Below are 27,453 nucleotides of genomic sequence, written 5' to 3' on the forward strand. Positions count from 1 at the left end.
CACATCTGGTTTGGTGTTTTACTAGGATCTTAGTAAGCAGTAACGCCTAGGGCTGACTCAAGGATAAGTATTAAATTATAAGTATTACAATTGCAAAGCCATGTGTTTGCAGAAGATGCTCCCTCTTGTTTTTAATTAAAAGATTAAAAGGTAAGATTGAACCAGGAGACAGGAAGTCTAATTTCCTCGGAATGAGGAATGAAAAACCAAGACAAGCAAGCACTGTAAAATTGTTTTTTTAATGGCAGGTCAAATATCCTGAAACATACATATAGTTTGATAGTCTCCTAATCCCAGTTGAGTTCAAATATTAAAGTAACACACATAAGCTAAGAGAATTCAATATTGTTCCAAGGCACTTACTGAATCTCCATGACTAGATGAAAACAAGAACAATTAGGATAGACAAACAGTATATAATATAAAAATAACTTTTTGCTTACAATTTACAAAATGTATTATTATTACAATCTTTGATTTCTGATAACCTGCAATGCTGGCTGCATGAATCCAGCAATTTTAAAATTCAGAAACTATTTTCTAAAACTTCAGGGCATATAATTTACAAATAAAGTACACAGAGATTTAGACCATGCAGAAATTTTACATCTTCTGTTAATAATATTTTATGACTACAACTTTGTCAAATTATATACCTACTTGCCCTGTACATATACAAAATAATGCATACATGATAAAACATTAGCAAAAGAGTAGTCCTTAAACTCAATTTATAATAAAAGTATTACTATATTAACATGTCTACAAGCAGCGTGTAACAGGGTTAAGAGACATTAAGGCAATAATACTTGAAGTTAACAAAAAAAACACACACACAAGAAAAAAAAAACACCATATGTAATACTTTTTCCTAAGTGTATGTAGTAAAGCAGGTAGATAGTCCCGGCAAAAAATGCAAAGGTAACAATCTACACTGCGGTTAGTCCCACATTTTAAAGAAGGAATACTATAAATCTGGCTTTCAGTGGCACTTGAATTTTCCAGTATAATTTAAAGTGGTTTTTGGCTCCCTGAATCATGTCCATTCTGAAGGTGGACCTCTTGGTCCTTTGGGTTTTCCACAGCGATTACCAAAACCTATAATCAAGACACCACAATAATTGGTCAGTGTTCAGAAATATTTTTATGCTATATAGACGATGTCAAACAACCTTATCTTCTTGAACAAATAAATTTCCACATGGGAATTTAGAATTTAAACTAAGCAAAACTCTAAACACAAAATTAACTTTCAACTTTTGGAAGGACACATATGTAATATCTTAATCAATAAAAAAAATATTTTTTAAAAAAGAAACTGAATAAATCATAGCACAACGTTTGATAAACTTTGCCTTCAGGAAATCCTGGAATGATGGCAAATGATTTTTTCTCATTCTTGCCAGTATTAATGACATAGTTCAAGTTTTAAAATTACCAATATCGGTGGCTTTTGTTGGACTTTGTGGTATTGGATCTTTCTTGTTACTGGAAGTGGGTGGACATTCTGTACAAGTCTCCGGGTGAATACCTCCTGCTGGATGATATAAAATGCAAAATAGAGCTACTGTTAATCACCATTATTTGTAGCATCCTAAGTATAATCTTCTAATTGTTTTAATTTGGAAAGTAAAAAATAAGTTTTCTCTTGGGGACATCATGATTTTAGAGACCCAAATAAATATAAATGATGAGGTAGAGAGCACAGGAAATCATACTAAGTGTTCTTCCTGGCACCTAGAAATCTGCAGTGAGTACTCCTGCAATGTGAAGATTATCCTTATGCTCTGACTTTATTTAATAAATCTGGATCTTGGCGTATTTTATTTCCTTACATTAGTTATACTGTGTGCTAATAACTGCAACTGAAATGCTTTTTATATGGAAACCAATGAACTTACTATTTGCTCCTATAAATAAGTTTTACATTACTTAAGTTTAATCACTTAATTATTAATATGTAAGATTAGTTAACAAAAGAAATTAACAGCTATGATTCATCCATTCTTTCACAATCTTTATCACATCTCTACACCTCTGTAAGAAAAACTTTTCTGGAAACTTGGAGTATAAGTCAAATGACCTCTTAATATATGTTAACTCCTTTTCCGTTTCCCTCCCTTCCCTATCCAATCTAGATAACCATCCTGCATCATTCCAGTCACACTTGCAATGATCCTCAACTTTGTGATCCTTGTCCTTAGGTGCTTAAGGTCCAAATAGAGGGTCAGCAAACTTTTTCTGTAAAAAGCTAGAGAATAAGTATTTTAGGCTTTGCAAGCCAATACAATCCTGCCACATATTCTCCACTGATTTTTGTTTTTAAGCAACTCTTTCAAAATGTAAAAATCACTAGTTTAGATCAAGGGCAGAACAAGAATAGAAGCCAATGGCAGGATTATGCCTGTGTGGTAGTTTGCCGTTCCTGGTCGATTAGGAAAGGCAGAAAAGTACATTAATTATTATAGTAGTGTGATAAATTTTACAATAAAATTATAAAAGGGTGCAATGGGGGCAGAGAAGAGAGGTATGTAGGTGGAACTAGTAGTGGTGAGGTATTCAGTGCTGGCTTCTAGGAGGAAATGATGATCTAGTCTGAAGACCTCAATTTTCTCAGCAAAGTAAAGGTCATCTGCTAAGAGTTATTGGGATGGATGATATTAGGAGAGGTAAAGATTTGGACAATTCAGGTAAAAACTAGAGCATTTAAGATAACCAAGCAAAGCTGAGGGTCCAACTGTGGAGAAGACCAGAATTGTAGGCTAATTTACAGTATTCAGTAAGCCCAAGGGATAAAATAAAATGGTATGAGAATTAGGAACAAGAAAATTGAAGATGATTTTCAGTGTGACTAGAGTGATGGAGGATAGTAACTAGATTGGTTAGAGAAGGAAGAGGAGCCAGAAAGGAGTTAACATATATTAAGAAAATAAAATATTCAGGGATCCGCCGAAACCGGTTTGGCTCAGTGGATAGAGCGTCGGCCTGCGGACTGAAAGGTCCCGGGTTCGATTCCGGTCAGGGGCATGTGCTTGGGTTGCGGGCACATCCCCAGTAGGAGATGTGCAGGAGGCAGCTGATCGATGTTTCTCTCTCATCGATGTTTCTGACTCTCTGTCTCTCTCCCTTCCTCTCTGTAAAAAATCAATAAAATATATTTAAAAAAAATAAATAAATAAAATAAAATATTCAGGGATCCAGCCATAACAGTAATAGTAATGTAAAAAAGATAGTCGCCGAAACCGGTTTGGCTCAGTGGATGGAGCGTCGGCCTGCGGACTGAGGGGTCCCGGGTTCGATTCCGGTCAGGGGCATGTACCTGGGTTGCGGGCACATCCCCAGTGGGAGATGTGCAGGAGGCAGCTGATCAATGTTTCTCTCATCATCGATGTTTCTAACTCTCTCTCTCTTCCTCTCTGTAACAAATCAATAAAATATATTAAAAAAAAAAAAAAAAAGATAGTCATAACAGCATTGCTGCCATGTGAGTGCCTATCATGTGCCAGGCAGTGTTTGATACTCTATGTATGTGATTCAACAATCCTCTAGAATAAGTAGGTACTATTTATCTCCATTTCACAGAGAAGAAAACTAAGGCTCAGAAACATTAGGCAACTTGGGCAAAGCCACATGGTAAGTAAAATGGTAAAAATGAGATTCCAGTCCAGGTGGCCTTGATTCTAAAACGTTTGCTCTTTTACATATAATATGTTGCCTCAGAAAAGTAGATAGAGAGTAATAGCTGATATGGAGCCCCATTAGGCAAACATCCGGAGAGAGAAGCTGAAGCAGAATGGAGGATAAAGGCAGAAAATGATAGATGAGTTGAGGAAATTACATAGGCTAGGATGTTTGATGAGCTGCTTACATGGTCACTGATTTACAGGAATTAACAATAACTTGACCTATTTTAGCATGACAGTAAAAGTAATGTGGTAGGAAAAAAATTTAACTTATAACACTCGGTTGAGCTACATAATCCTTGGTCTTCATAAATGTATTAAGTCCTAAAACATTTCCAAAACAATCTATTGGGACCTAATTCAATCACATAGATTAATTACGGGGCATTTATTTAAATCATTGCCAGATCTAGATTCTAAGTGGTTTTATAACCAACAGAAAATAATACACTGGGAAATACATTAAAATAATTTCTTTCCTATCAGCCTATAACTATTAATAATAAATGCTCTTATTTTCCAGATCAATAATAATCTCTGGAATAGTAATTAATTTGGAAGAATTATACTACATAATTCTGGTTTTAGGTGTCCTACATATTTTCACGTACAAAAATAAACAAATAAATAGCATATACCATAAGACATGCTATTTTATGAAAATTAATCTATGTAATCTATAGCAAAAAGGAACAAAATCTAACTTACCACATTTTTCACTCCCAGAGGTTATCAAGCCCTGTAAGGATGACATTTAATAACTTTATAAACAAATAGGAAAAAAATTTGTTATGAGTATCTATCCCAAGAAATTGAGCTTTATTAAGATACTCAGTGTCGCCCTAACCGGTTTGGCTCAGTGGATAGAGCGTCGGCCTGCGGACTGAAGGGTCCCGGGTTCGATTCCGGTCAAGGGCATGTACCTTGGCTGCGGGCACATCTCCAGTAGGGGGTGTGCAAGAGGCAGCTGATCGATGTTTCTCTCTCATCGATGTTTCTAACTCTCTATCCTTCTCCCTTCCTCTCTGTAAAAAATCAATAAAATATATTTAAAAAAAAAAAAAAAAAAGATACTCAGTGTCAAGGGAAAAGAAAACAATGATGTTTTCAATTAGGCTTAAAAAAATGTCCTCCCCAATAAACTAATTTTATTTATTTTAAAAAATATAATAACGTTACATGCAATAGACATTAGTATTTCAAGACAAATAATCTTAAATATAATGTTACATGCAATAAACATTAATATCTCAAGAAAAACGATTTTAGCCCTGGCCGGTTTTGCTCAGTGGATAGAGCATTGCCGGCCTGCGGACCGAAGTATCCTAGGTTCGATTCCATCAAGGGTGCATGCCTGGGTCGCAGGCTCGATCCTGACTAGGGGGCATGCAGGAGGCAGCTGATCCATGGTTCTCTCTCCCTCTCCCTTCCTCTCTGAAATTAATAAAAAAAATACTTAAAAAAACATGACTTTAAATATGCTACATGCAATAAACACAATTATTCAAGAAAAACAATCTTAAATATAATAATACATGCAATAAACATTAATATTTCAAGAAAAAAAGGATTTTAAGTATAATATTACCAAAACTGTACTACCATAGTATGATATCACAAAAGTTGTAGGAAATATTAAAAATCTGCAAATAGCCGAAACCGGTTTGGCTCAGTGGATAGAGCGTCGGCCTGCGGACCGAAGGGTCCCGGGTTCGATTCCGGTCAAGGGCATGTACCTGGGTTGCGGGCACATCCCCAGTGGGAGATGTGCAGGAGGCAGTTGATCGATGTCTCTCTCATCGATGTTTCTAACTATCTATTTCTCTCCCTTCCTCTCTGTGGAATATCAATAAAATATAAAAAAAAAAAAAAAATCTGCAAATAACAGGATTACCTCTATTATATTCTAAAATATTTTTTTCCCTCTGGATCTATTTTTGTTCATCAGTTTATGTTGTTCATAAGTTTAAAACTTTTAAATGTATGGTACTTTATATTGGGAGTAAAAGGATAAGGAAATTCCTTTTTCCTTCTGGATGAAAACTGAAAATGCAGGAGCTGTTACACAAAGGAATATACACACTACTGCATTTTGCCAGCCTTTTACCATATTTATCAAATTATTATACCATGGATTGTAAGACATACCATCATTCTTACAGGTTACCACTATTTTATGTGAAAAAGTGTATCAATGGTTTTTAATCAATTGTAAGATGTACCCCAATTTCAGTGATATTAAAATATGGGAGAGCCGAAACCGGTTTGGCTCAGTGGATAGAGCGTCGGCCTGTGGACTGAAGGGTCCTAGGTTCAATTCCGGTCAAGGGCATGTACCTGGGTTGCGGGCACATCCCCAGTGGGAGATGTGCAGGAGGCAGCTGATCGATGTTTCTCTCTCATCGATGTTTCTAACTCTCTATCTCTCTCCCTTCCTCTCTGTTAAAAAAATCAATAAAATATATTTAAAATAAAATAAAATAAAATAAAATAAAATAAAATAAAATAAAATAAAATAAATAAAATAAAATATGGGAGAAATAGGAAAAACATTAATGTTGGCAAAAAAAACACATTTTTCCACAGCTAAAATATTTAGTTACCAATACATTTCCTGAATGTGAAAGGAAACCTCATACCTAGTGTTATAATGGAAGGAAAAAAGTCTAGGAAAGTACTAGGACCCTGAAAATAGTAAGTCCAGTTCCACTCATACCTCCAGAATGATTTGGAACATGGCACAATTTATGAATTTCAAAAGCAGCTTGGGAAAATAACTCTCTCAAGTGTTGGGACAGTTATATATAGACCATGTTGCCCTTGTAAAAACTCCAGATCTCACATTTCATCTGTAATCTTTGCATAAGAAATGGTGTTAAAAGTTTTATTTAATAGTCTTAAGCTACGGTTATTATAAACTAACAATATGGAGGCATGGAACAGACTGACATATCTTGATGTGGGGATGAGAAGAGATAAACCAAAGAATTTATAAACTAATATGCGTAGTCCATGGACACGGGAAATAGGGTAGTGAAGACCTGGGGGGGAAGAGGGAGGGTAGGAACTGGGAGGAGGGGGATAAAGGGGGGTAATACTATCAACAATAAAAAAATATTTAAAAAGAAAGTAATTTAAAAAAGCATATACTAAAAAAAATAAACAAAACAGCAAAAATATTGAACTCTTGCTGTTTTAATACCAAAAGGACTCACTTCAGATTTTTTTTCAGATTCTTCCTGACTTTGAAGTTCACTCCATTCAGATCTTACAGGTGTATCTGAGAAAAATGAAATCTTACAATTAAAATTAACATCTTTACTTCTTGAAATTTCTTGCACTAGGTAATATAAAAACATCCTATAGATTTTTAGAAATTATCACACTTTCATAAAAAATTTTGTTTCTATCAATCTAAGAATATTCCTTTAAGTTTCCCTCCTTAAAATATAATTAAAATAATTTACTCATCAGAGTTTATTATAAGCTCACTATAATCTATAGATTTGACCGACTTAGATTTAATATTATTGAAGTATATGGCTTCACTGGTCTTAACATTCTTAAAATCAGTTAAACAGATAAAGAGTAGTGAGCACCTCTGTGAATATATTAATAAAGCTGTTTCTGTACTCTTTCTGGAGGGGAGGAAGAAAAATACAGTATCAATGCTCTGAAATATGACCACTTTTCCCAGTTCTCACCAGTAACTCTTGTGGCCTGAAGTGTCTCTCAATTAACACAACTGAGTGATACTAACCTACAACCCAATTTAATGTTTACTTACCTGAACTGGCACTAAGTGAACCAATCAATGTCTTTCCATAATGAATGAAAAGATACCAAATTGAAAATACATTTATAATTACGTTTGACTAGATTATAGTATCTAACATAAATGCAGCCCATTTTAGCGATGTTAGCAAGGAAAAATAGCATTTCTAAAAAGTATTTTTCATACAAGGAATTAAAAACAGCTGTCAATATCAACTCAACCCTGTTTTCGAATTTAATTATGTAGTTCAATAGCAAATAGATTAAAATCAGCCACGTTTCCCAGAGTTTAGAGTATGAATATTTTTGTAAAATTAGAAGAGATACTCACTATGTTCACTTGCTAATACAAAAGATTCAGGAGTTCTTTCAGGGAGAGGAGGAGGTAAATCTTCACTAACATCAACATCTATATTAAATACATAACATTTAGAAAAATTATGAACTTGGTTAAAATGTTGACTCATTAAAAATAAACTTATCTAAACAAAGACCTTTCTTAAAATTCTAAAACTCACTAACACAAGTATATAAGAGAACTAGTTTTTTAAATGTGAAAAGTAAACAAATCTTTACCACTTTACTTGTTGTCAAGAATTATGACAGTCTTCATTCTTAAAGCCTTTTTTTTTTTTTTTTATATAACTGTGGCCCTTTCTTCTCAACTACATGTTCCTCCCTGGATCTCTGGATTGTATTTTCTTTTCTTTTTTTAAAAATATATTTTATTGATTTTTTTACAGAGAAGAAGGGAGAGAGACAGAGAGTTAGAAACATCGATGAGAGAAAAACATCGATCAGCTGCCTCCTGCACATCTCCTACTGGGGATGTGCCCGCAACCCGGGTACATGCCCTTGACCGGAATCGAACCTGGGACCTTTCAGTCCGCAGGCCGACGCTCTATCCACCGAGCCAAACCGGTTCCGGCTGGATTGTATTTTCTACGTTATAGAGGTTATTCAACCAAATAGAGCATATTTTACATAGGCTTTTTCAAATCATATACCGTGTGGGAGCCTAGTGTAGCCAAGTTTGAGAAATCTTTCAGGACACCTGAGTCAGTTTTAAAATCAAAATTCATAAACAGGAATTTTTGTCAGGCAGTAACTTATGCCAAAGGTTGTTTTAGGTATCAAAACAAAATTATTCTCTTTAATTCCCTAACAAGTTCTAAAACAAACAATCAAATGAAAATCTACTTCTTGAGCCAATGGTTCAACTACAAGGTAAATTAACAACATTAAAAACAGGACTGCCCTGGCCAGTGTGGCTCAGTTGGTTCAGCATTGTCCTGTGCATCAGGATGTTGCTGGTTCAATTCCCAGTCAAGGGCACATGCCTGGGTTGTGGGTTCAATCTCTGGCAGGGGGCGGGAGCGGTGGGGGGGGGGGGGGGGAGGGGCATTCAGGAGGCAGCCAGTAGATGTTTCGCTTTCACATCCATGTTTTTTCTCTCACCTTCTCCCTTCCTCTCTCTAAAACTCAATCAACTATGAAGAAGAAGAAAAAGGTCTGCTTATAGTTATGTTGCAGCACAGGATGCTTACACAGGAAAATCTTCAGTTAATACCAAACTAATGTAGCATAGTCAGGGAAGGGTGAAAAGAAACCTGAAATCACATTTACAGCTATCTTTGCTTTGAAATACAAACAAAATAAAGCAGAAGTGAGCTGCTATACAATAGAGTGCTTTCAACTATCCCTGTTCAGTATTTTAAAGGAACTCCTGTTATCACCAAAAGACTGGACATGTGGCAGAAAATTTAACAAGCATATCACATCATGCATCCTTCCTGTCCTCACCAAATTCTATTTCTAATAGTCATTTAAAAAAAAAATTTCCTAGACCCAAGACACATGCCTGATATCCCCCCCCAAAAGCGCCCCAAATCCCCAAATGAAAATTTCTTATCTACACATTTTTTTAAGTAGTTTCAACTTGGTAGTTATATTTCTTTTTCTTTTTTAAAAAAAATATTTTTATTTCAGAGAGGAAGGGAGAGGAAGAGAGCGATAGAAACATCAATGATGAGAAAGAATCATTGACTGGCTGCCTCCTGCACATTGGACCGAGCCCGCAACCCTTGACTAGAATCGAACCTGGGACCCTTGGATTCACAGGCCGACACTCTATCCACTAAGCCAAACCAGCTAGAGCAAGGTAATTAAATGTCAAACTCTGAAGTTGAGGGAGAAAAATGTATCAACAAATTTAAATTATGGCCAACTGGTAAAGTAATATTTATTGTGGTAACCATTATCTTCTGAAGATCCTTCAAATAAAACACAGAAGAATCAAGAATATAGAAAATCCTAAAGTTTAGGAAACTAGCTTAGAGTCTCATCTACTCTACCAGATACATTCTCAAGATAAAAAAATATAGTATGTCTGAGTTGGAGAAAATAAAGGTACAACAAAGGTGGTACTTACTGGGTCAGAGATAGAAAAGGAAAATCATCTTTCAGGTTCACAGTACCTTTTATGCCAGTACATTATAAATAAGTCTGTACATGTCAATTATAAAAGTTCACTGACAAGTAAATGACCACTGATAATCTATCAGTAAATAGCTTTCATGTTTATACATTTGCTCTCAACTTTTTGGTCTGTTTAAGAAAGCAGCCATGATTACTTTCAGCAGATCAAATTGTTTCAAGAACCAATAATACATATTGGGAACTGACCACATGCATTATGTTGAAATACTAAGACTGCTTAATTAAATAAGAGCAGTGATGACTAAATACGGATACATCCCACTCACTACTGAATGGATTAAAATTCAGTCTGCTGAGTAGTTGCAATATTGCTTCTTACATTAAACTAAGGATTGAAAGCAGCTTCTTTTTCAAGAACTTAGGAAGTTTTAAAAAAAATTTTGTAGTTAAAAGAGCATAAAAAGATAATAATTATTTATTATAGACATGAGTGGAAATGGCCAATCAAGCCATTCTACAATATTTGTGCCACTGTTACTTCAAGCAATTATCTTTCTTAAATTATTTCTATTATACAGATTTTTGACCCATGTAAAATACTAAAAGCTATAATACAGAAAAAAAGATAAAATTTCTCAGTTACAACAATTGAAACATTTTGAAAACACAAAATCCAGCAATGCAATGTGATCATATTAAGATGATAAAAGCTTACTTAAAAAAATTTGTCTAAAATAATGAAATTTTGCTGTAGGTTTTAGAGTCAAGTGTGGAATAAAACATAATGTATAAGTAATACAGTTGAAGTGCTTAGCACAGTGACTGGCACATAGTAGACATACTTAAGTGTTAAATACGATCATTACCTTTTTCAGCACCTGAATGTATTGTTCCTGCTATACCATGCCTAGCAATGGACATTGGCAATACTTTCCTTGTAGATATGCTTTCAGTACTAGTGGAAGCAGAAACTGTGGCACTTGCTGTTGAAATATTAGTTTTATTCTTGGACACAGCACTGTCACAGTTCCTTTCATCTGAGTCTGAGTCATCCGAGTGAAGAGGATTAGTAAAACTGAGGGGTGCTCCGAATAGAGGTGAACTGCTATGATGATCCACAAGATCATGGGTTTCGACTTGCTTTGTGGGGCTTGGTGTTAAACTCACAGTTTTCACTGTTTGACAGTGGGTATCTGAGGATGTCGCTTCAGATGAATCAGGCAGGGGTAAGGTATTTTCGGGTCCATGAAATGACCACGTTACATGTCCTTCTTCATCAAGAGGCAAGCAGTCTGGCCTTGGAGGTGTGTCTGAATTCTTCTGTGATTCTTCTGGTAGATTAACTGGAGCTTTATTTGACAGTGTTCCACTGTAGTCCACACAAGAATTCTGAGAAATATCAACTTTCAGATCCCCTGAACCCAATTCCTGTGACTTAGAGATTTTATCAATTATACAAGGTGAAGCTGATTTAATTTTAATTGCATGTCCCCTATTCAAGAGTGTGTTCCCATCAAAACTTTTTGGTCCCTCTTGGAGAGGGACCTTCTTAATTTCAAAACTTAAATTTCGCTCCAATTTTTTATCTATATGTTCAATTGATTCATTTTTCCCTGGAAGTTCTGCTGATTTATTATAATTTCTGTTGAGGTCTGTTGAATGTTGTTCTGATGAAACCACATGCAACACGGGCTTCGGATGGTATCTGTCATTGTCCTGCCACACAGTAGTGACTGTTGGAAAAGCTGAAGGGGGAGAAGGTGTCAAAATGGGTGGCACTGGGTGAGGCTCTGGTGGCTGCAGTATTTCTTCCTTAGCATCCCCTTCTACGAGGCAACTGAAAAAAAGCATGAATAAAAGGCTGTTGTAAGAATGTTCATCCTTTGTAAAATAAGTTGATAGGTAACTAGTATGTAGTTAAATCTATAATATTAAGTCAGTAGAGTCTATAATTTGTATGAACAAAAAAGTATAATTTGTCAAACTAAGAAAATTTAATGTTTAACAAGGTAATACATGTACACAATTATACCATGATTTTGTATCTCTTCTTATACACATTCTTGTGTTCCCCTGCTAAATGATTTGGGTTTCTGATGGATTGGTTTTCTATGTATCATCAGTAATTCAGCCTTCTAACTTTCCTTCAGATTTGTACACCTCTCTCACCTAGTCAAGCACATAGGCATCCCTCTTAGAAACTTTGGGCCTCCTGCTTTAGTGTGGGCTACTGCCTCTCTAGGCTACCAGAGCTGAGTTTCTCTCCTGTTTCCCAGGTCCCATCCTCCTTATTCTGGGTATACTCCCTTATTTTGGCGGGTTACATCCTCCTCTAGTTGCTTAAGAACTATATTTAGGAGGCAAATTTCTTGAGGCCTTGCATATTTAAGTATTATATTTTCAAGGTTATTGATTCTTTTGAAAAGGTATAGAATTCTAGATTAGAAATAATTTTCCCTCAGAATTTTGTAACTCTGATTCCTCCTATTCCTTTAAATGTGAACTTTTTTTGACAGAATCCTGGTTTGATTCTCTAATTTCTTCTCTCTCCGATTAAAAAAAAAATGTTTTTGTTGATTTTTAGAGAGAGAGGAAGAGAGAGGGATAGAGAGACTGCAAGATCGATGAGAGAAGCATCATCAATCGGCTGCCTCCTGCACGCCCCCTACTGGAGATTGCTACTCAATTGCTACTCAATCTGGGGATTGAGCCCGCAAATCGAACCAGTGACCTCTTAGTTCCTGGGTTAATGAGCCACAACGGCCTGGCTGATTTTCTATCTCTTTGTATTTGTTCATATTCATGGAAAATTTCCTTATTCTCTCCCAACCTTCTGTTTAATTTAAAATTTTTTGCATTATTTCCAATAGCTTATTTTTTACCATCCAGTTCTTATTTCATGGTATCAGTATTTTCTAATGAATGAAAAAAATGTACAAATATTTATCTCCCCCCGCCTCCCCGCAATCTTTATTCTATTATGTATTGTCTTCCCTTTTTCCTGCTTATTTGGGGCTGTCTTTCATAGTAGGGGACTTGTCAAAGGTCTGATTTTTCCTGCTTTGGTTCACTCTGTAAAGTGCATAATTGTCTAACCACTATACAACTGAGGCTAATGCAGAATGGTGTTGAATATAAACTAATTGGGGGGAAAAAAGTATACATAAAAAATTAATCTATTAAATTCCACCTGAAAAAGAGAATGAAATATGAAAAATGACTAGAAGATCTGTATGTATAATGTAAGAGGGGAGGGCTCGAGGCTTAGTGATCGTCTCAGTGCATGGGAACTGAACATAGCTCTTGCAATATCAATGGTAGGCCACAACCATCAATGATACCTTTCTTCTCTTGGGATGGTAGTTTTTCAAGAGAGAGATACTGTCAACACCAGAAGTAGCTACCAATATTCTGGGAGCCAAATAAAGGGTAAGAGCAAGGGAGCTGGAGAATCTCATTATTCAGCATGCAGATTCCTGTTTTCAGTAAGCACACAACCCCATCATCAATTGGACCTGATGTCCTTGAATCCAGAGCAGCGGTTCTCAATCTGGGGGTCGCGACCCCTTTGGGGGTTGAACGACCCTTTCACAGGGGTCACCTAAGACCATCAGAAAACACATATATAATTACATATTTTTTTTGTGATTAATCACTATGCTTTAATTATGTTCAATTTTTAACAATGAAATTAGGGGTCACCACAACATGAGGAACTGTATTAAAGGGTCGCGGCATTAGGAAGATTGAGAACCACTGTTCTAGAGATTCCCTGGTTCAGCCAATCCAGAGTAAATCCCCCATACTGTGTGTGCCCAGGATGTGAGAAGCAGTCATCTGTCTCTTCAATTTGATGAAAGGAATCTGGGGTTGTAAACACTCTTATAGTGACATTCAAGTACTCTTCTTGTTTTCAGTACCATCTTACACAAGAGCCTTAAGTAGGATCTCCAATTTCTGAGCCTTTCTGGGGATTTTTTGAAGAGAATCATCCTGCTTCTTATTGCTTTGCCCACCTACATGGCAGCAAGTTTTAACTTTCTTTGTTCTGTTAGGTCCCTTTTCATTGGTCAATGTGCTCCTCACTTCCCTATATTTTGTCAACACCTCATATAATGACATATCTGCTCCAATTTTTTAAAAAAAATCTTTACATATTTTTATATTTCTTCACCATAATTTTAGGAGGTTTAGAAAGGGACCAGAGGTAAGTATTCAAACTGCCTTATTTAACCAATAATCTTAGAAATGCTTTTAGAAGAAGTAGTCTATGCATGATGTTGATACGTACATAGTAATATATTCTTGGCTACTCACATTTTAAAAGGTAGCTTTATTAAGGTATAGCTTGTAAACGAAAAACATATTTAATGTATATAATATGAGGAATTTGAACATGTGCATATACCCATGATACTACTACTGCAATCAAGGTAATAAACATATCCATCACCTCTAAAAGTTTCCTTGTATACTTTGTGGTATTTGTGGCTACTCAAATTTGATTGATAATTACAATGACAAACTTTTTTCTTATCCTCCCTTATTTTTTTTTAAAATATATTTTATTGATTTTCCACAGGGAGGAAGGGAGAAGAATAGAGAGTTAGAAACATCGATGAGAGAGAAACATCGATCAGCTGCCTCCTGCACACTCCCTACTGGGTATGTGCCCGCAACCAAGGTACATGCCCTTGACCGGAATCGAACCTGGGACCCTTGAGTCCACAGACCGACACTCTATCCACTGAGCCAAACTGGTCAAGGCCCTCCCTTATTTTAAGGTAGGTTGAAACAAGGCTTAGAACACTTTACAGTATTTTCATATGCACAAAAAATGATAAGCCCAGTCACAAAAAACATGCTATATTCTGATTTATCACTATAGTAACTAATATTCATATTTTCACTACTCTAAAGTAAAAAAAATTCCAGTGCAGAAATACAGTATGATTTGCATCATTCTTTTTATAAATACTGTTCTTCATTTCACCTGTTCTGAAGAAGGCATTTTCCACTCCTCAAAAATAAAACAAAATATTCAGAATCTACTACGTGCTAAGCTAAGCATTATGCCAGTTCCAGAAGAAGATAAAACAATGAATATAACAGTTTGGGTCCTTATGGAGTACAGAGAAATACTGAAAAATAAGGTTAAAAAGATAGAATGAAGCTACCCCATGAAGGCCCAAAATTTCACAGTAAGAAGTTCGTACTTTATAATAAAGAAAATTTACATTTGTTTGACCACGTTTTAAAATGAGTAACACTATAACTTGTTTCCAATTTGTATTTTATAGGAACTTATAAAATTACTTTTCTTATAATAATTTAGGTATTAGGCATGTATAAAGCATAATCACATGACAGATTAAGTCTAACACAACAAACATGTAGTCTAAATAACAAGTTTACTTACTGCAGCCATACTGAAAATCAAAGTATACCATTTTTACTTTTTATTCATCTTATGCTCTTGTAATTTTATTTTCAGTTAACAATTCTATATAATAAAAGCCTAATATTTTTGAGGAGTGAAAAATGCCTTCCTCAGAAGAGGTGAAATCAGGAACAATATTTATAAAAAGAATGATGCAAATCATACTGTATTTCTTCACTGGAATTTTTTTACTTTAGAATTATCAAGGGAATCACTTAGAAAATAATATAATTTCCTAACCACTATGTATACATCTGAAACTAAGAAAATCTACAGAGTAATAAACTCATCTTTCCTATAATGTTATAAAACATCTTCACATAATAAATTTTTCAATTTGCATATAATTTTTGGAAATCATATTACCTGTATAGTATGAAGAGAAATTGTAATCTTTAGAATATTTAAAATTTTACTTGTACCACATACCAAAACATGGTTATGCTCACTGTTCTTATATATTACTAGTAGCCCAGTGCACCAAATTCGTGCACATTAAAAGGGAATTAATTGCCCTAACTGGTTTGGCTCAGTGGATAGAGCATCAGCCTGTGGACTCAAGAGTCCCAGGTTCAATTCCGGTCAAGGGCATGTACCTTGGTTGCGGGGCACATCCCAGTGGGGAGTGTGCAGGAGGCAGCTGATCGATGTTTTTCTCTCATTGATGTTTCTAACTCTCTATCCCTCTCCCTTCCTCTCTGTAAAAAATCAATAAAATATATTTTTTTAAAAAGGGAATTAATTAGCAGAGATATTTTAATATTGCTATTTGCCCTTTCTCTGTAATAGAAGTGTGAGATGAAAAGAAATTAGTAAAATGTATGTGAAAATAATATATAAATTTATTCATGAATAAACAGTAACAAAAAGATATAAAAACAACAAAACCATGATACAAAAACAACATTGATGCAAACAATGGCTCATAAAGTGATTAAACTTATTCTAATATCTCCCTGTACACCACATTAGGAGTGAAAACACTTTCAGAGTGCTTAACTAATTTCCCTTGTGATGAAGTACTTAGAACTTTAACTGTAACATCACATGCTCTTCAAACTCGAGAGAAAGCAATGTATAACTGACCATGTGTGAAAACGGGTTCAGATAGGAATATGCCTACTTTGTCTAGAGTTTGTCCTTGTGATTTATCAATAGTCATCACAAATGCTGGCATCCCCGGAAAGTGTTGTCGAATCAACTTAAAAGGGAGGCCAGTGTCAGATGGGAACAAATTAATTCTTGGAATCAGAACAACCTCTCCCTCTGCAGATCCTGTTAATACTTCAGCTTCGATAATGTTAGGTCGTAATCTTTTGATAATAAATCTGGTACCATTACAAAGACCCCATTTACTATTGAGATTTCTCAATAGCATGGTGATTGCACCCACTTTCAATTTTAATTTATGACACGGCATTCCCGAAGGAGTAATACTATTAAGAAATTCGATGGGACAATTTTCCTTTTCAGCATCATCTGTGGAATCAATGGAATCATCACTCAAATATGTGTGAAAATCTCCATTGAGTATATCCAAATTTTCTTCATTTAATTTTTGAACATGCTCATTTTTTGGACAAAGAACTGCACGTTTAGATATATTTTTAATATTATCTATAGCAGTGGTTCTCAACCTTGGCTGCACATTAGAATCACCTGGGAATCTTTTAAAAATCCTGATTCCTAGGCCCCATCCTCCGGAAATTGTTTCTTTGTTATGGGGTGGGGCCACAACATTGGTAACAAAGAAACAGAATTAAAACTTTATTGTGGGGAGTCGCTACAGTGTTTTGGACAGGTTCAAGCCTTGGACTGATGAGAGGGCACAGTCCTCTCTTTGACATGTCCAAGTCCCAGCTTGGAGTGCAAGTCCCTCCTGGCACAATTACAGCCAACAGCTGTAGTTGTAAGCTTGAACCTATGGTCCAAACATGTAGCCCCATGTGCCTGGGTGATGTAGGCTTGATAGAGTTCAGGTGCATGTAGGTGAGTAGGATTGAAACCCAGGAGAATGTTGTAAACATCTTGGTCCCATGCTTACTTTGCCTTGTAGCATCTGCTATAAAATAAAGGCATGGCTGTGGGCATGGTCGCTGTCTCTCAGAGAAGCAGCGTCCCACCGAGACCCGGCTTTCATTCTCTTGTTCTGTCTTTTCTAAGCCTTTCATCCGCCCCCACTCAGGTTTACCCCTTGCCGTGCTGGCGGGGCACACTTTAGAAAGATATGCCTCCATACTCCCAGGACAGGTTCCTGCCTCAAACCCCACCCTTACAGGAAACAGCTCGGGGTGGGCGCAGCCGTTGCCAAGACAACCCCTGCAGGACTGACTTCCTCCCGCTTGGTGGTGGTGGTTATGGTAGTGATGAGCACCACCCATGGTTTTTATATAAGTAGATACTACTGAAATCTTATCAAGTGAAACAAAATTTATGTAGTACAGTTATAAATTAATTGCTATACATATGCTACATCCTAAACAGAAGACTAATAAAAGTTATAAAGAAAACTTAGAAATTAGTCAGCATTTGTTATTTTAAAAAACAGTGAGTAAAATAAAAGTGTCCTTTCAAAGAAAATGCGACATACAATACCTGCGAGTCCTTGGTGGTTTTGGAGGAGGAGAATCTTGTTTGTCAGAATCTATGGAGCTGACCATATTTTCAGTGTTAATTTCATTCTGCCAAGAGAGGAAAATGCTTCATATTTCAAATAAATTGTTTCTGGGCTTTTGAAATTTTCAAATATTACCAGTTTTTCCAAGTAACAAAATGGGCCTTAAATATTCCATATTATAGCCTGAGGGGCTATCAAACCCGGTCCATCTCCAGTTACTGAAAAATCAATTGTGTACAGCAGTATTTCAACATACTTCAAGTGCTACTATAAAAAGAAAACAGATTTTCCCAGGTTTCAGCACCAAAAAAAAAAAAACACACCCCAAAACCCAAAATAACAGATTTCCTATGGAAATAAAGATCAAAGATATCTTATTTAACACATCACTACGCTAGAAACTTAACATGCAGCGGGAAAAAGCCAACAATAAAATAAGGCTTATACCCTTCACCCTCCCAACCTATTGTGGACCTCTATTGCTACCTAGTACATTTATTAAACAGGTCCCAGAACTCATTTTAATCATTCCTTGTCCTACTCTGCCTCTGTCACTACATATAGTGTCCATTACTGTAGAGAGCCCTATATCACTGCAGATCAATGTTTATCTCTCTCCCTAAAATCAGTAAACATATCCCTGCGTGAAGATTAAGTAAGTCATGGGATGTAATGTACACATAACTACAATTAACGATCTGTATTGTATATCTGAAAGTCCCTAAGAGAGTAAAGTTTAAAAGTCCTTATCACGAGAAAACTTTTTTTAACTATGTGTGGTAATGGATGTTAACTAGACTTATTTTTGTGATCATTTCACAATATATACAAATATCAATCATTATGCTGTATACCTGAAACTAATAGTCTTATATGTAAATTATAGCACAATAAAAAATAATTTGAAAAAAATTTCCTATATGATTAAAAATGTTAATGGTTGGGGACAAGGGGAGGTGCAAAAGGGTATGGGGAGGTAAATGATGGTGGAAACTTGATCTGGGGTGGTAAACACAGAATACAGAGTACAGATCATGTGTTGTGGAATTGTGGATTTGAAACTTGTATAATTTTATTGACCAGTGTCACCCCAATAAATTCAATGAAAAGGAAAAAGTAATGGTTAGAATATTTTTCATTTCTATATACTAAGGACATGAGAGTTTAAAACATCTGTATTTCTGTAGTATAAAAACGTTAAACTTTGAAATTAATATTGTATTTATGGGGGAAAAATTGGTATATTTTTTAATAAAGTTTAAAGAAAAATGCACACCTATTTAGCTTTTTGAAATATTAAATGAATCCCAAATTAGGTAAGATTATATGCAATAATATGTTAGCATTCTATTCTATAATATAAACTATTTGGCTACATTTAGCACAGATTATAACAGGCTTTAGTTAAACTAAAGGGAAAAAATGATGACAACGTATGAGGCCTAGTTGTACAATCATTCCTCTGTTAATGAAGGAAATAAGAATGAGGTCACATAAATGAATTTTTACAAATCTGAAATTTTCACTTGGCTTATAAAGGAAGAATACAGTTCTTACAACTCATGGATTAATGTTAGATTATATTAACACGCTGAGATCAGCATTTGATAACAAATCTCTCATTTAGAAAACCAAGAAATTTCAAACAAATAGTCTGGGAAATTGCCAAAACCATGGAAAGAAGAAAACGAAGGTTACAAATTTTGCAACTCATTTCCTCATTTTACTTCAATTATTAGAGCTAAGCTGGTTTATCATGTGATAGTTGTCTTAGGGTTAAATGATTAAAATGTAAACAATTTTTACTAAAAAAATAGCCCCCATATCTTTAAGGACAAGGTGATTATATAGGGAGGAAAGAAGAGAGCTAGTTTGAAAAACAGGCAGAAAGGAGAATATAAGAATATATATTTTTATCAGGTCAAAAGTTTGGATATCTGCCTGGTATGTGCTCGATGGCTGAGTATATACCTATGAACCAGCAGGGCACGGGTTCAATTCTTGGTCAGGGCACATGCCCAGGTTTAGGGCTTGATCCCTAGTAGGGGGCATGTAGGAGGCAGCCGATCAATGATTTCTCTCATCCTTGATATTTCTATCTCTCTCTCCCCCTCTCCCTTCCTCTCTGAAATAACTAAAATATATATGAAAAACAAGAAAGTTTCAATATCCAATAAACTCTTTTTTATTTGTTTTCACTTTTTAATTTTCACCTGAGGAGGATATGTTGATGTTTTATAAAATTGATTTTTAGCCCTAGCCAGTTTGGCTCAGTGGATGGAACATCGGCCTGTGGACTGAAGGGTCCCAGGTTCGATTCCGGTCAAGGGCATGTACCTTGGTTGCGGGCCCATCCCCAGTGGGGAGTGTGCAGGAGGCAGCTGATCGATGTTTCTCTCTCATCAATGTTTCTGACTCTCTGTCCCTCTCCCTTCCTCTCTGTAAAAAAATCAATAAAATATATTTTTAAAAAATTGATTTTTAGAGAGAAGGGGAGGGAGGAATGAAGGAAAGAGAAGAAGAGAAAGAAACATCAATGTGAGACACATAGATTAGTTACTTCATATATGCACCCAGACCCAAGATCAAACTCACAGCCTACGTATGTGCCCTAACTGGGAATCAAACCTGCAACATTTCGGTGTATGGGACAAAGCTCCAGGTAACTGAGCCATCCAGCCAGGGCTAAATCTTTTTTCTTACTTTTAGGTCAGGGCTAAAATTTAACTTTAAATGATAGTTGACACATATTGGTTTCAAGTATACAACATAGTATTAGATATTTATATACCTTACAAAGTGATCACAATATTTCTAGTAACCATCTGGCATCATACAGGTATTACAATATTACTGACTATATTCCCTATGCTGTAAATTTCATCCTAGTGACTTATATCTATAACTGACAGTCTGTATTTCTTTTTATATATATACTAGAAGCCCAGTGCACAAATTTTTGTGGGGGGGGTTTGGGGGTGGTCTCTCAGCCCAACCTGTGCCCTCTCACAGTCTGGGACCCCTTGGGAGATGTCCACCTGCTGGCTTAGGCCTATTCCCCTGGTGGCAGATGGCACGCCCGATCCCGCGGTGCCTGCCCTGTCTCCCCTGGTCGCACACCGCAGGTCAGGAACCCGCGCTGGGGTGGGCAGTGGTTGGGGATCGCGCTGCTGCCACCCGCCCCCTGCCCCAGGCCGCACGTGGCAGGCCCGGATCCCAAGCTGGGGCGGCAGCGGCGGCTGGGGATTGTGTTGCCGCCCGCACAGGGTGGCGCAACAGGATATGCCTGCAGTATGCAAATTTAAACGGCCATCTTTGTTGGGTTAATTTTCATACTCTTCTGATTGGCTGAGGAGCGTAGCGAAGGTATGGTCAATTAGCACCTTTGTCTTTTATTAGTGTAGATTTTTTTTATTGATTTCAGAGAGTAAGGGAGAGGAAGAGATAGAAACATCGACGATGAGAATCATTGATTGGCTGCCTCCTGCAAGCCCCCTACTGGGGACCAAACCCACAACCCGGGCATGTGCCCTTGACGGGAATCAAACCGGGGATGCTTCAGTCCACAGGCCAATGCTCTATCCATTGAGTCAAATTGGCTACAGCTACAGTCTGTATTTCTTTTTTTATATATGTATTTTATTGATTTTGTACAGAGAGGAAGGGAGAGGGATAGAGTTAGAAATATTGATGAGAGAGAAACACCTATAAGCTGCCTCCTGCACACCTTCTACTGGGGATGTGCCCGCAACCAAGGTACATGCCCTTGACCGGAATTGAACCTGGGACCTTTCAGTACGCAGGCTGACGCTCTATCCACTGAGCCAAACTGGTTAGGGCCAGTGTGTATTTCTTAATCCCTTCACCTTTTCCACTGACCACTCAACCCCCCTCTGCCATATTAATCTTGCCCTTTCTCCAGTATGATCTTTTAAGACTAAAATAACATTGAATTAAGTCATGCCAAAAAGGGACTCAATTGTGGCCCTAAAATTCTACTTTTAAAAAAATCATGTACATTCCTATGTAATAAAGAACTAATATGCAAATGGTCATCACGCCCTCTAGCCCTTGCACTGGGGAACCTGAGGCCATGCCCCCCGCCTGGTGGGGCTTGACGGGGGACCTGAGGCAGCGCCCCCCCCCCCCCCGCGGGGGCTTGATGGGGGTGATTTTGCTAATTTTCTTTCATCTCTGACACTTCTATTATAAAGGGCAAATAGCAATATTAAAATATTTCCTCTAAATCCCTTTTAATGTGCATGAATTTTGTGCACCGGGCCACTAGTATAATATTATCATTAACAAAAACAAAATAAAATCCATGTAGAACCAACTTACAATTAGGTGGGGATGGCAGCAAGAAGAGAGACCCCTGAAGGAAAAGGAGGCTGGCTACCTGGCAGGCCTAACAAGCTCAGTAACTGAAGGTAATAGCACAGGATGGTTTTTTTGTTTTTTAATATATTTTATTGATTTTTTACAGAGAGGAAGGGAGAGAGATAGAGAGTTAGAAACATCGATGGCAGAGAAACATTGATCAGCCACCTCCTGCACATTTCCCACTGGGGATGTGCCTGCAACCAAGGTACATGCCCTTGACCGGAATCGAACCTGGGACCTTTCAGTCCGCAGGCCGATGCTCTATCCACTGAGCAAAACCGGCCACAGGATGTTTTGATCATAAAAATTTCTAACTCAACAGGTTGTAATGGGAAGTCAGGTCCTAGGTCTATGAGATAGATTAATCTTTACCTTGAGGAGGTCCTATATATTGTTTTTGTATATCTAAGGTAATATACTTAAAATGTCGCAATATCTTCTCCCGGCCTCGAGAGATAAACACTGGTACTGGGGCAAGACACCGTACCATTCCTCATTGTTACTTCTTATCTGCATATCTTTGTAAACTATGTATATTAAATGTTAAAACTATCTTGCACCCACCAATGTAAAAGAAATATGTACCTTTCCATTTTGCTTTTTATCCAATCCTAGGGATTTCCTGCTTTACTGTCTCCTGCCTCCTCCTACTACCAATGGATTTACTGTCAACTTCTTTACATCTGCTTTGATTCTACTGTATAAAATAAACTCCAAAATGGTCATTTTCCAGAGTATTTTCTCAATGCATTGAAATTTTGCTTCCAAGTCTGGCCCTCAGCCTTGGCTCAAATAACCTCTTTAAGCCTTTCTTTATGTTTGGAACTCTTTTGTTTATGCAACAACGCAGCTAATTTTTTAAAAACTAATTTACACTTGAAACAATAAAAAAATATGAATTTTGACATAAGAACTACTTTCCCAATGTATTGTTTAGAATATTATGTAACTTGTAATTGGAGTTATTAAATATGCATCATAGTTGAATGTTTCAAACAGGAAGGAAAGGAGTTAAAATCAAGGTTAAATAAAAATAGTAACTGTCATAGATATTCTCATGTTAGATAAGACACAAGATGACAATTAAAATGCTAAATATTACAACTTGGTAAAAGGATTTCTAAAATTAATAGGCCAACAATACCTACCACTCCATCAGCAATTTTTTGGACTCCATGAATCTCATACAGTTGTAGCTGTTTTTCAAACAATTGGGCAATAGCTCTATGAACAAGCTCATACTGCTCCTATTAGAGAGATGAAATGATAAACAAAGGAAAAACATGAAAAAACCCCAAAAGGCAAATCTAAAAATATAATTTATAAAGTGAATTAAAAAAACTATACCTTAGTTTGTACTGCAGAATGCCTCTGTGTTCTCATTTCTTGTATTAAATTAAATACATTAAACTCCTCTGGTATTTTCTAAAACAAAGAATGTAATACATGAACTCTAAATAACTCTTCAGAAAAACACTAGAATAGTCTTCAATTTTTCATATAGACCTTATACACGTGCTGGCTAACTGAAAACATCCTGAATACCACATACCTTGTATCAGAAACTGCTTGGCATTGTAAACTTAAGCTCACCTTGACTCTCAACAGTCAAGCTAGTGAGCCAGATACATGAACAAAAAAAAGAAAAAGTCCGGCCAAGCCATGACTGCAGTGCAATGGGAATAAAAATGCTGTGACTAACTCTGATTGGTGTATGGAATGAAAAGTGAAGGAAATATAATCTATCTGGAGAGTTGAGAAGCTTGATGTGGATAAAGCCTAAGACTGAAAGAAGGAGAGGTATTCAAGAGAGGAGAGAAGATAGGCTATTTGGTTGAGATCATACTATCCTATATAATAAAAGCCCAGCCACCGAACGGCTGAATGACCAAAATGAACGATTGACCACCCTGGTGGTCAGTGCACTCGCATAGTGGGAGCGCTATCTGCGGACAGGGATGAGCAGCGCTCCCACAGCGGGCCGATCCCTGCAGGCCATGCCCTCCAACCAGTGCATGAATCCGTGCACCGGGTCTCTAATATAAACGTTAATAGTTTAAACTCATTCCACAGCCCAATGTTTCCTGGGCTAGCTATATAAGGACCGGCTAAGAGAGCTAGGAAAAATCAGATCTCTCAACTACATCCCGGGAGACTGTTTATCCTAGACAATTCTTTTGTACATTTGTATTTAGAACTACTGAAGTATGCAACCCTGGCATGAAAAACTTTATATTCAAGCAACTTTTGTAGAAAAGAAGATGGCATTCTGATAAGTAGAGAAACTTGGTAGAGGTGTAGCAATATTTTAAAATAGATAGAAAGGTAGAAACAGATTGCAGGCACATTTCTGAGGCAAAACTATTAGAAATTGGGAATCAATAAGAACATTTTGGAGTGATAAAGAAGACAGAAGAGTTAAGAACAATTCCCATTATTTACTGCCTGGGAGTCTTTGCATATATTAAAATATTTCTTTTTAATTTGTAAAAACTTATTTATGATGGGAGAGAGATAGATTTGTTGTTCCACTTATTTACGCATTCATTGGTTGAATGATGCATGTGCCCTGACCGGATATCAAATCTGAAACCTTGGCATATCAGGTAGACTCTAACCAACTGAGCCACCTGGCCAGGGCCCATCAAAAGATTTTTACATCAAGTCCTAACCTATGGCCCAAGACTATATTTATGTAAAGTCAAACTGAATCAAATGGGGACTATGTTAAAAAAATACAACTTTTGAAAAGATCAGGAGTTTATTTTGTTTGCTGCTATTCATCTAATTGCCTCTTCCAATCCCAATTTTAACTTCTGACTTTTATGTTAAAAGTGTGATAGAATCCTATCTAAATTGTATTCACTTACAATTTTTCAATTGAGCATTAGTTTTGAGGAATACAAAAATAAAACTTAATCCCAGAGGGTCTTATCAGAAACTGTCTAAAATTTAAATATACCCTAGCAAAAATGAAAACTGACAAAAAGATAAGGGAAAGAAAAAGAATGGAAGGGGAAAAGGAAAGAAATAAAATATTATTAATCCTATTTTTTTAAATTGATTTCAGAGAGAAAGGGAGAGGGATAGAGAGATAGAAATATCAGTGATGAGATAGAATCATTGATCGGCTGCCTCCTACACCCAACTGTGGATTGAGCCCACAAACTGGGCATGTGCCCTTGCCTGGAATCGAACCCGGGACCCTTCAGTCCATAGGCCAACGCTCTATTCACTGAGCCAAACCAGCCAGGGCTATTAATCCTATTTTATACAAGACATAGATTGACATATTCAGGGAAATCATAAAGCTATGAGGAATTAAAAGCTTTTCCCTAATGCATAGAAACCAAGCATATTATAGAATCAACAAATGAACCAAATCTATGTATAATAAGGAGATTGTGTTTTTCAAATCCATAATGAGAGCTGTGTCTTATTTATCTCTATATCCTCCATATACACAATTTTTTGAAAACAGCAGTGGTAATAATAGCAGCAATAGTAATAAAAACAAACACTAAGCTGAGCATTTGCTATGTGCCACACATATAAAGAACTTTAAAATAGTTAACTTAATTCTTATGAATTATTAATATTATGATTTCCATTTTTAGATCAACAAATTGAGGCACAGTGAGATTAAGCAATTTGACCAAAATTCCACAGCTGGTCAATGACAGAACCAGAATATTAATCTGGGCAGTTTGGCCAAAGAGGATTCTGTATTTTGAAAAGTCAATGCAGATTTTACATCCCTAATGTAGGTATTAATTCACAGAGAACAAATGGGTGACATGTTTACCTTGCGCCCAGTGTATTATCTCAAGTAAAATGCATCATTTATACCTTTTTGCTAACCTGTATTTCATACATACCAAAGCTACTTCTAAAAAAGTAACAAAGCATATGCTGTAATTTACTGCAATTAGTCATTATATTTGAAAATCATAATAGATCAATTGGATATAATGTTACATAAAAATATTCTTACCCCAGCTTTTAACAAATTCCACGTATAATCTATGGCACAAATGGCACCTGTTCTTCCACAGCCTGCACTATGAATACAAAGTTTGAAAACACAATTTAATTTTTGTAATAAAAACTGTAAAATAAAAAGCATGTTAATATATTTAGAAGCAAAACATTTTTTAAGAAATTTGACAAAATTCTTCTTAGGGTACTTAAGTACTATGTGCACCTTAACATTAGTATTTAGATCTTGTTTTTATTAAGTTTAAAGAACTTTCAAGAGTGACTCACAGAATACCTAGGAGCCTTTACTGTGGAAGTCTAATTCTACCTCAGAAAACCTTAGTTAACAAAATATCTTGCAGAGATAAATTCATTCCAAAAATATAAGTAGTTTGTTAAACACATAATCCAGAAAGTTCTGATAAAGTACATTATAAGCAACTTAGTATGATTTTTAAAAAGCTCTTAATAATGAATAGAATATTCATTTTAAATTGATACATTTGTCAATTCCACACATTTCTAAAACATTTCTAGAATTTTAGAGTCAAGAATTACAAGGGCTAAGTAATATATATTTAAAACTTGATGGTTAAAAGTGTAAAAAATACAGAGACATAGACAACTAGATAAATGAAACACAACAGAAACTTCAGAAACAGATGTGAGCATATGTAAGTATTTATTACATAATGGATTCTTCAATCAAAGGCGAAAGACTAGACCACTCAATAAATGATACAGAAAAAGTAAGCTAACAATGGAGAGCAAAAAGTGAATTCTTACCTCCGACCTTATTCACACAAAAATTACAGATGAATTAAAAATAAAATGTTAAAAAAATGTCTGTGAAGTGCTAAAAAATATAGGCAAAACTTTAAGTGCTATTGTGTTAGGGAAGGACTTTCTAAGCATATCTCAATAGACATAAATCATAAATGAAGAGAGTCACAACTCTGACTACATAATTTAAAATTTATACATGGCAAATCAGGCAGAATAAAAACCATGAAAAACCACGATCAAAAGTTAACATCCTCCAATATATAAAGAATTTGTAGTGTATAATTATTAAGAGATAAATTACTACTACTATAAAATATCTGGCAATGTACACAAGCAAGCAATTCACAAAAGAA

At 36.0% G+C, this 27,453-nt stretch overlaps 1 protein-coding gene across 22 annotated transcripts in view; it reads right to left on the bottom strand.

The window, feature by feature from the left end:
• Window positions 1–220: 220 nt before the first annotated feature.
• Window positions 221–27,453, bottom strand: part of PTPN12 (protein tyrosine phosphatase non-receptor type 12) — a 104,868-nt gene continuing 77,635 nt past the window's right edge. For 8 of the 22 annotated variants that reach the window (XM_059712735.1, XM_059712733.1, XM_059712732.1 and 5 more), the window contains 10 exons: window positions 26,331–26,397; window positions 23,684–23,761; window positions 23,485–23,583; window positions 17,932–18,017; window positions 10,763–11,733; window positions 7,789–7,866; window positions 6,899–6,963; window positions 4,392–4,422; window positions 1,439–1,537; window positions 221–1,098 (listed from right to left, as the gene is read on the bottom strand). In XM_059712735.1, the coding sequence (XP_059568718.1) occupies window positions 1,037–1,098; window positions 1,439–1,537; window positions 4,392–4,422; window positions 6,899–6,963; window positions 7,789–7,866; window positions 10,763–11,733; window positions 17,932–18,017; window positions 23,485–23,583; window positions 23,684–23,761; window positions 26,331–26,397 (1,636 nt within the window). In that variant the 3' untranslated portion in view covers window positions 221–1,036. Of the gene's footprint in view, window positions 1,099–1,438; window positions 1,538–3,701; window positions 3,784–4,391; window positions 4,445–6,898; window positions 6,980–7,788; window positions 7,867–10,762; window positions 11,734–17,931; window positions 18,018–23,484; window positions 23,584–23,683; window positions 23,762–26,330; window positions 26,398–27,453 lie in introns of those variants that run through there. The other 14 variants (XM_059712728.1, XM_059712727.1, XM_059712731.1 and 11 more) reach the window with 14 other exon arrangements.

Source organism: Myotis daubentonii, chromosome 10, assembly GCF_963259705.1.
Source record: "Myotis daubentonii chromosome 10, mMyoDau2.1, whole genome shotgun sequence".
NCBI classification, from domain to species: domain Eukaryota; kingdom Metazoa; phylum Chordata; class Mammalia; order Chiroptera; family Vespertilionidae; genus Myotis; species Myotis daubentonii.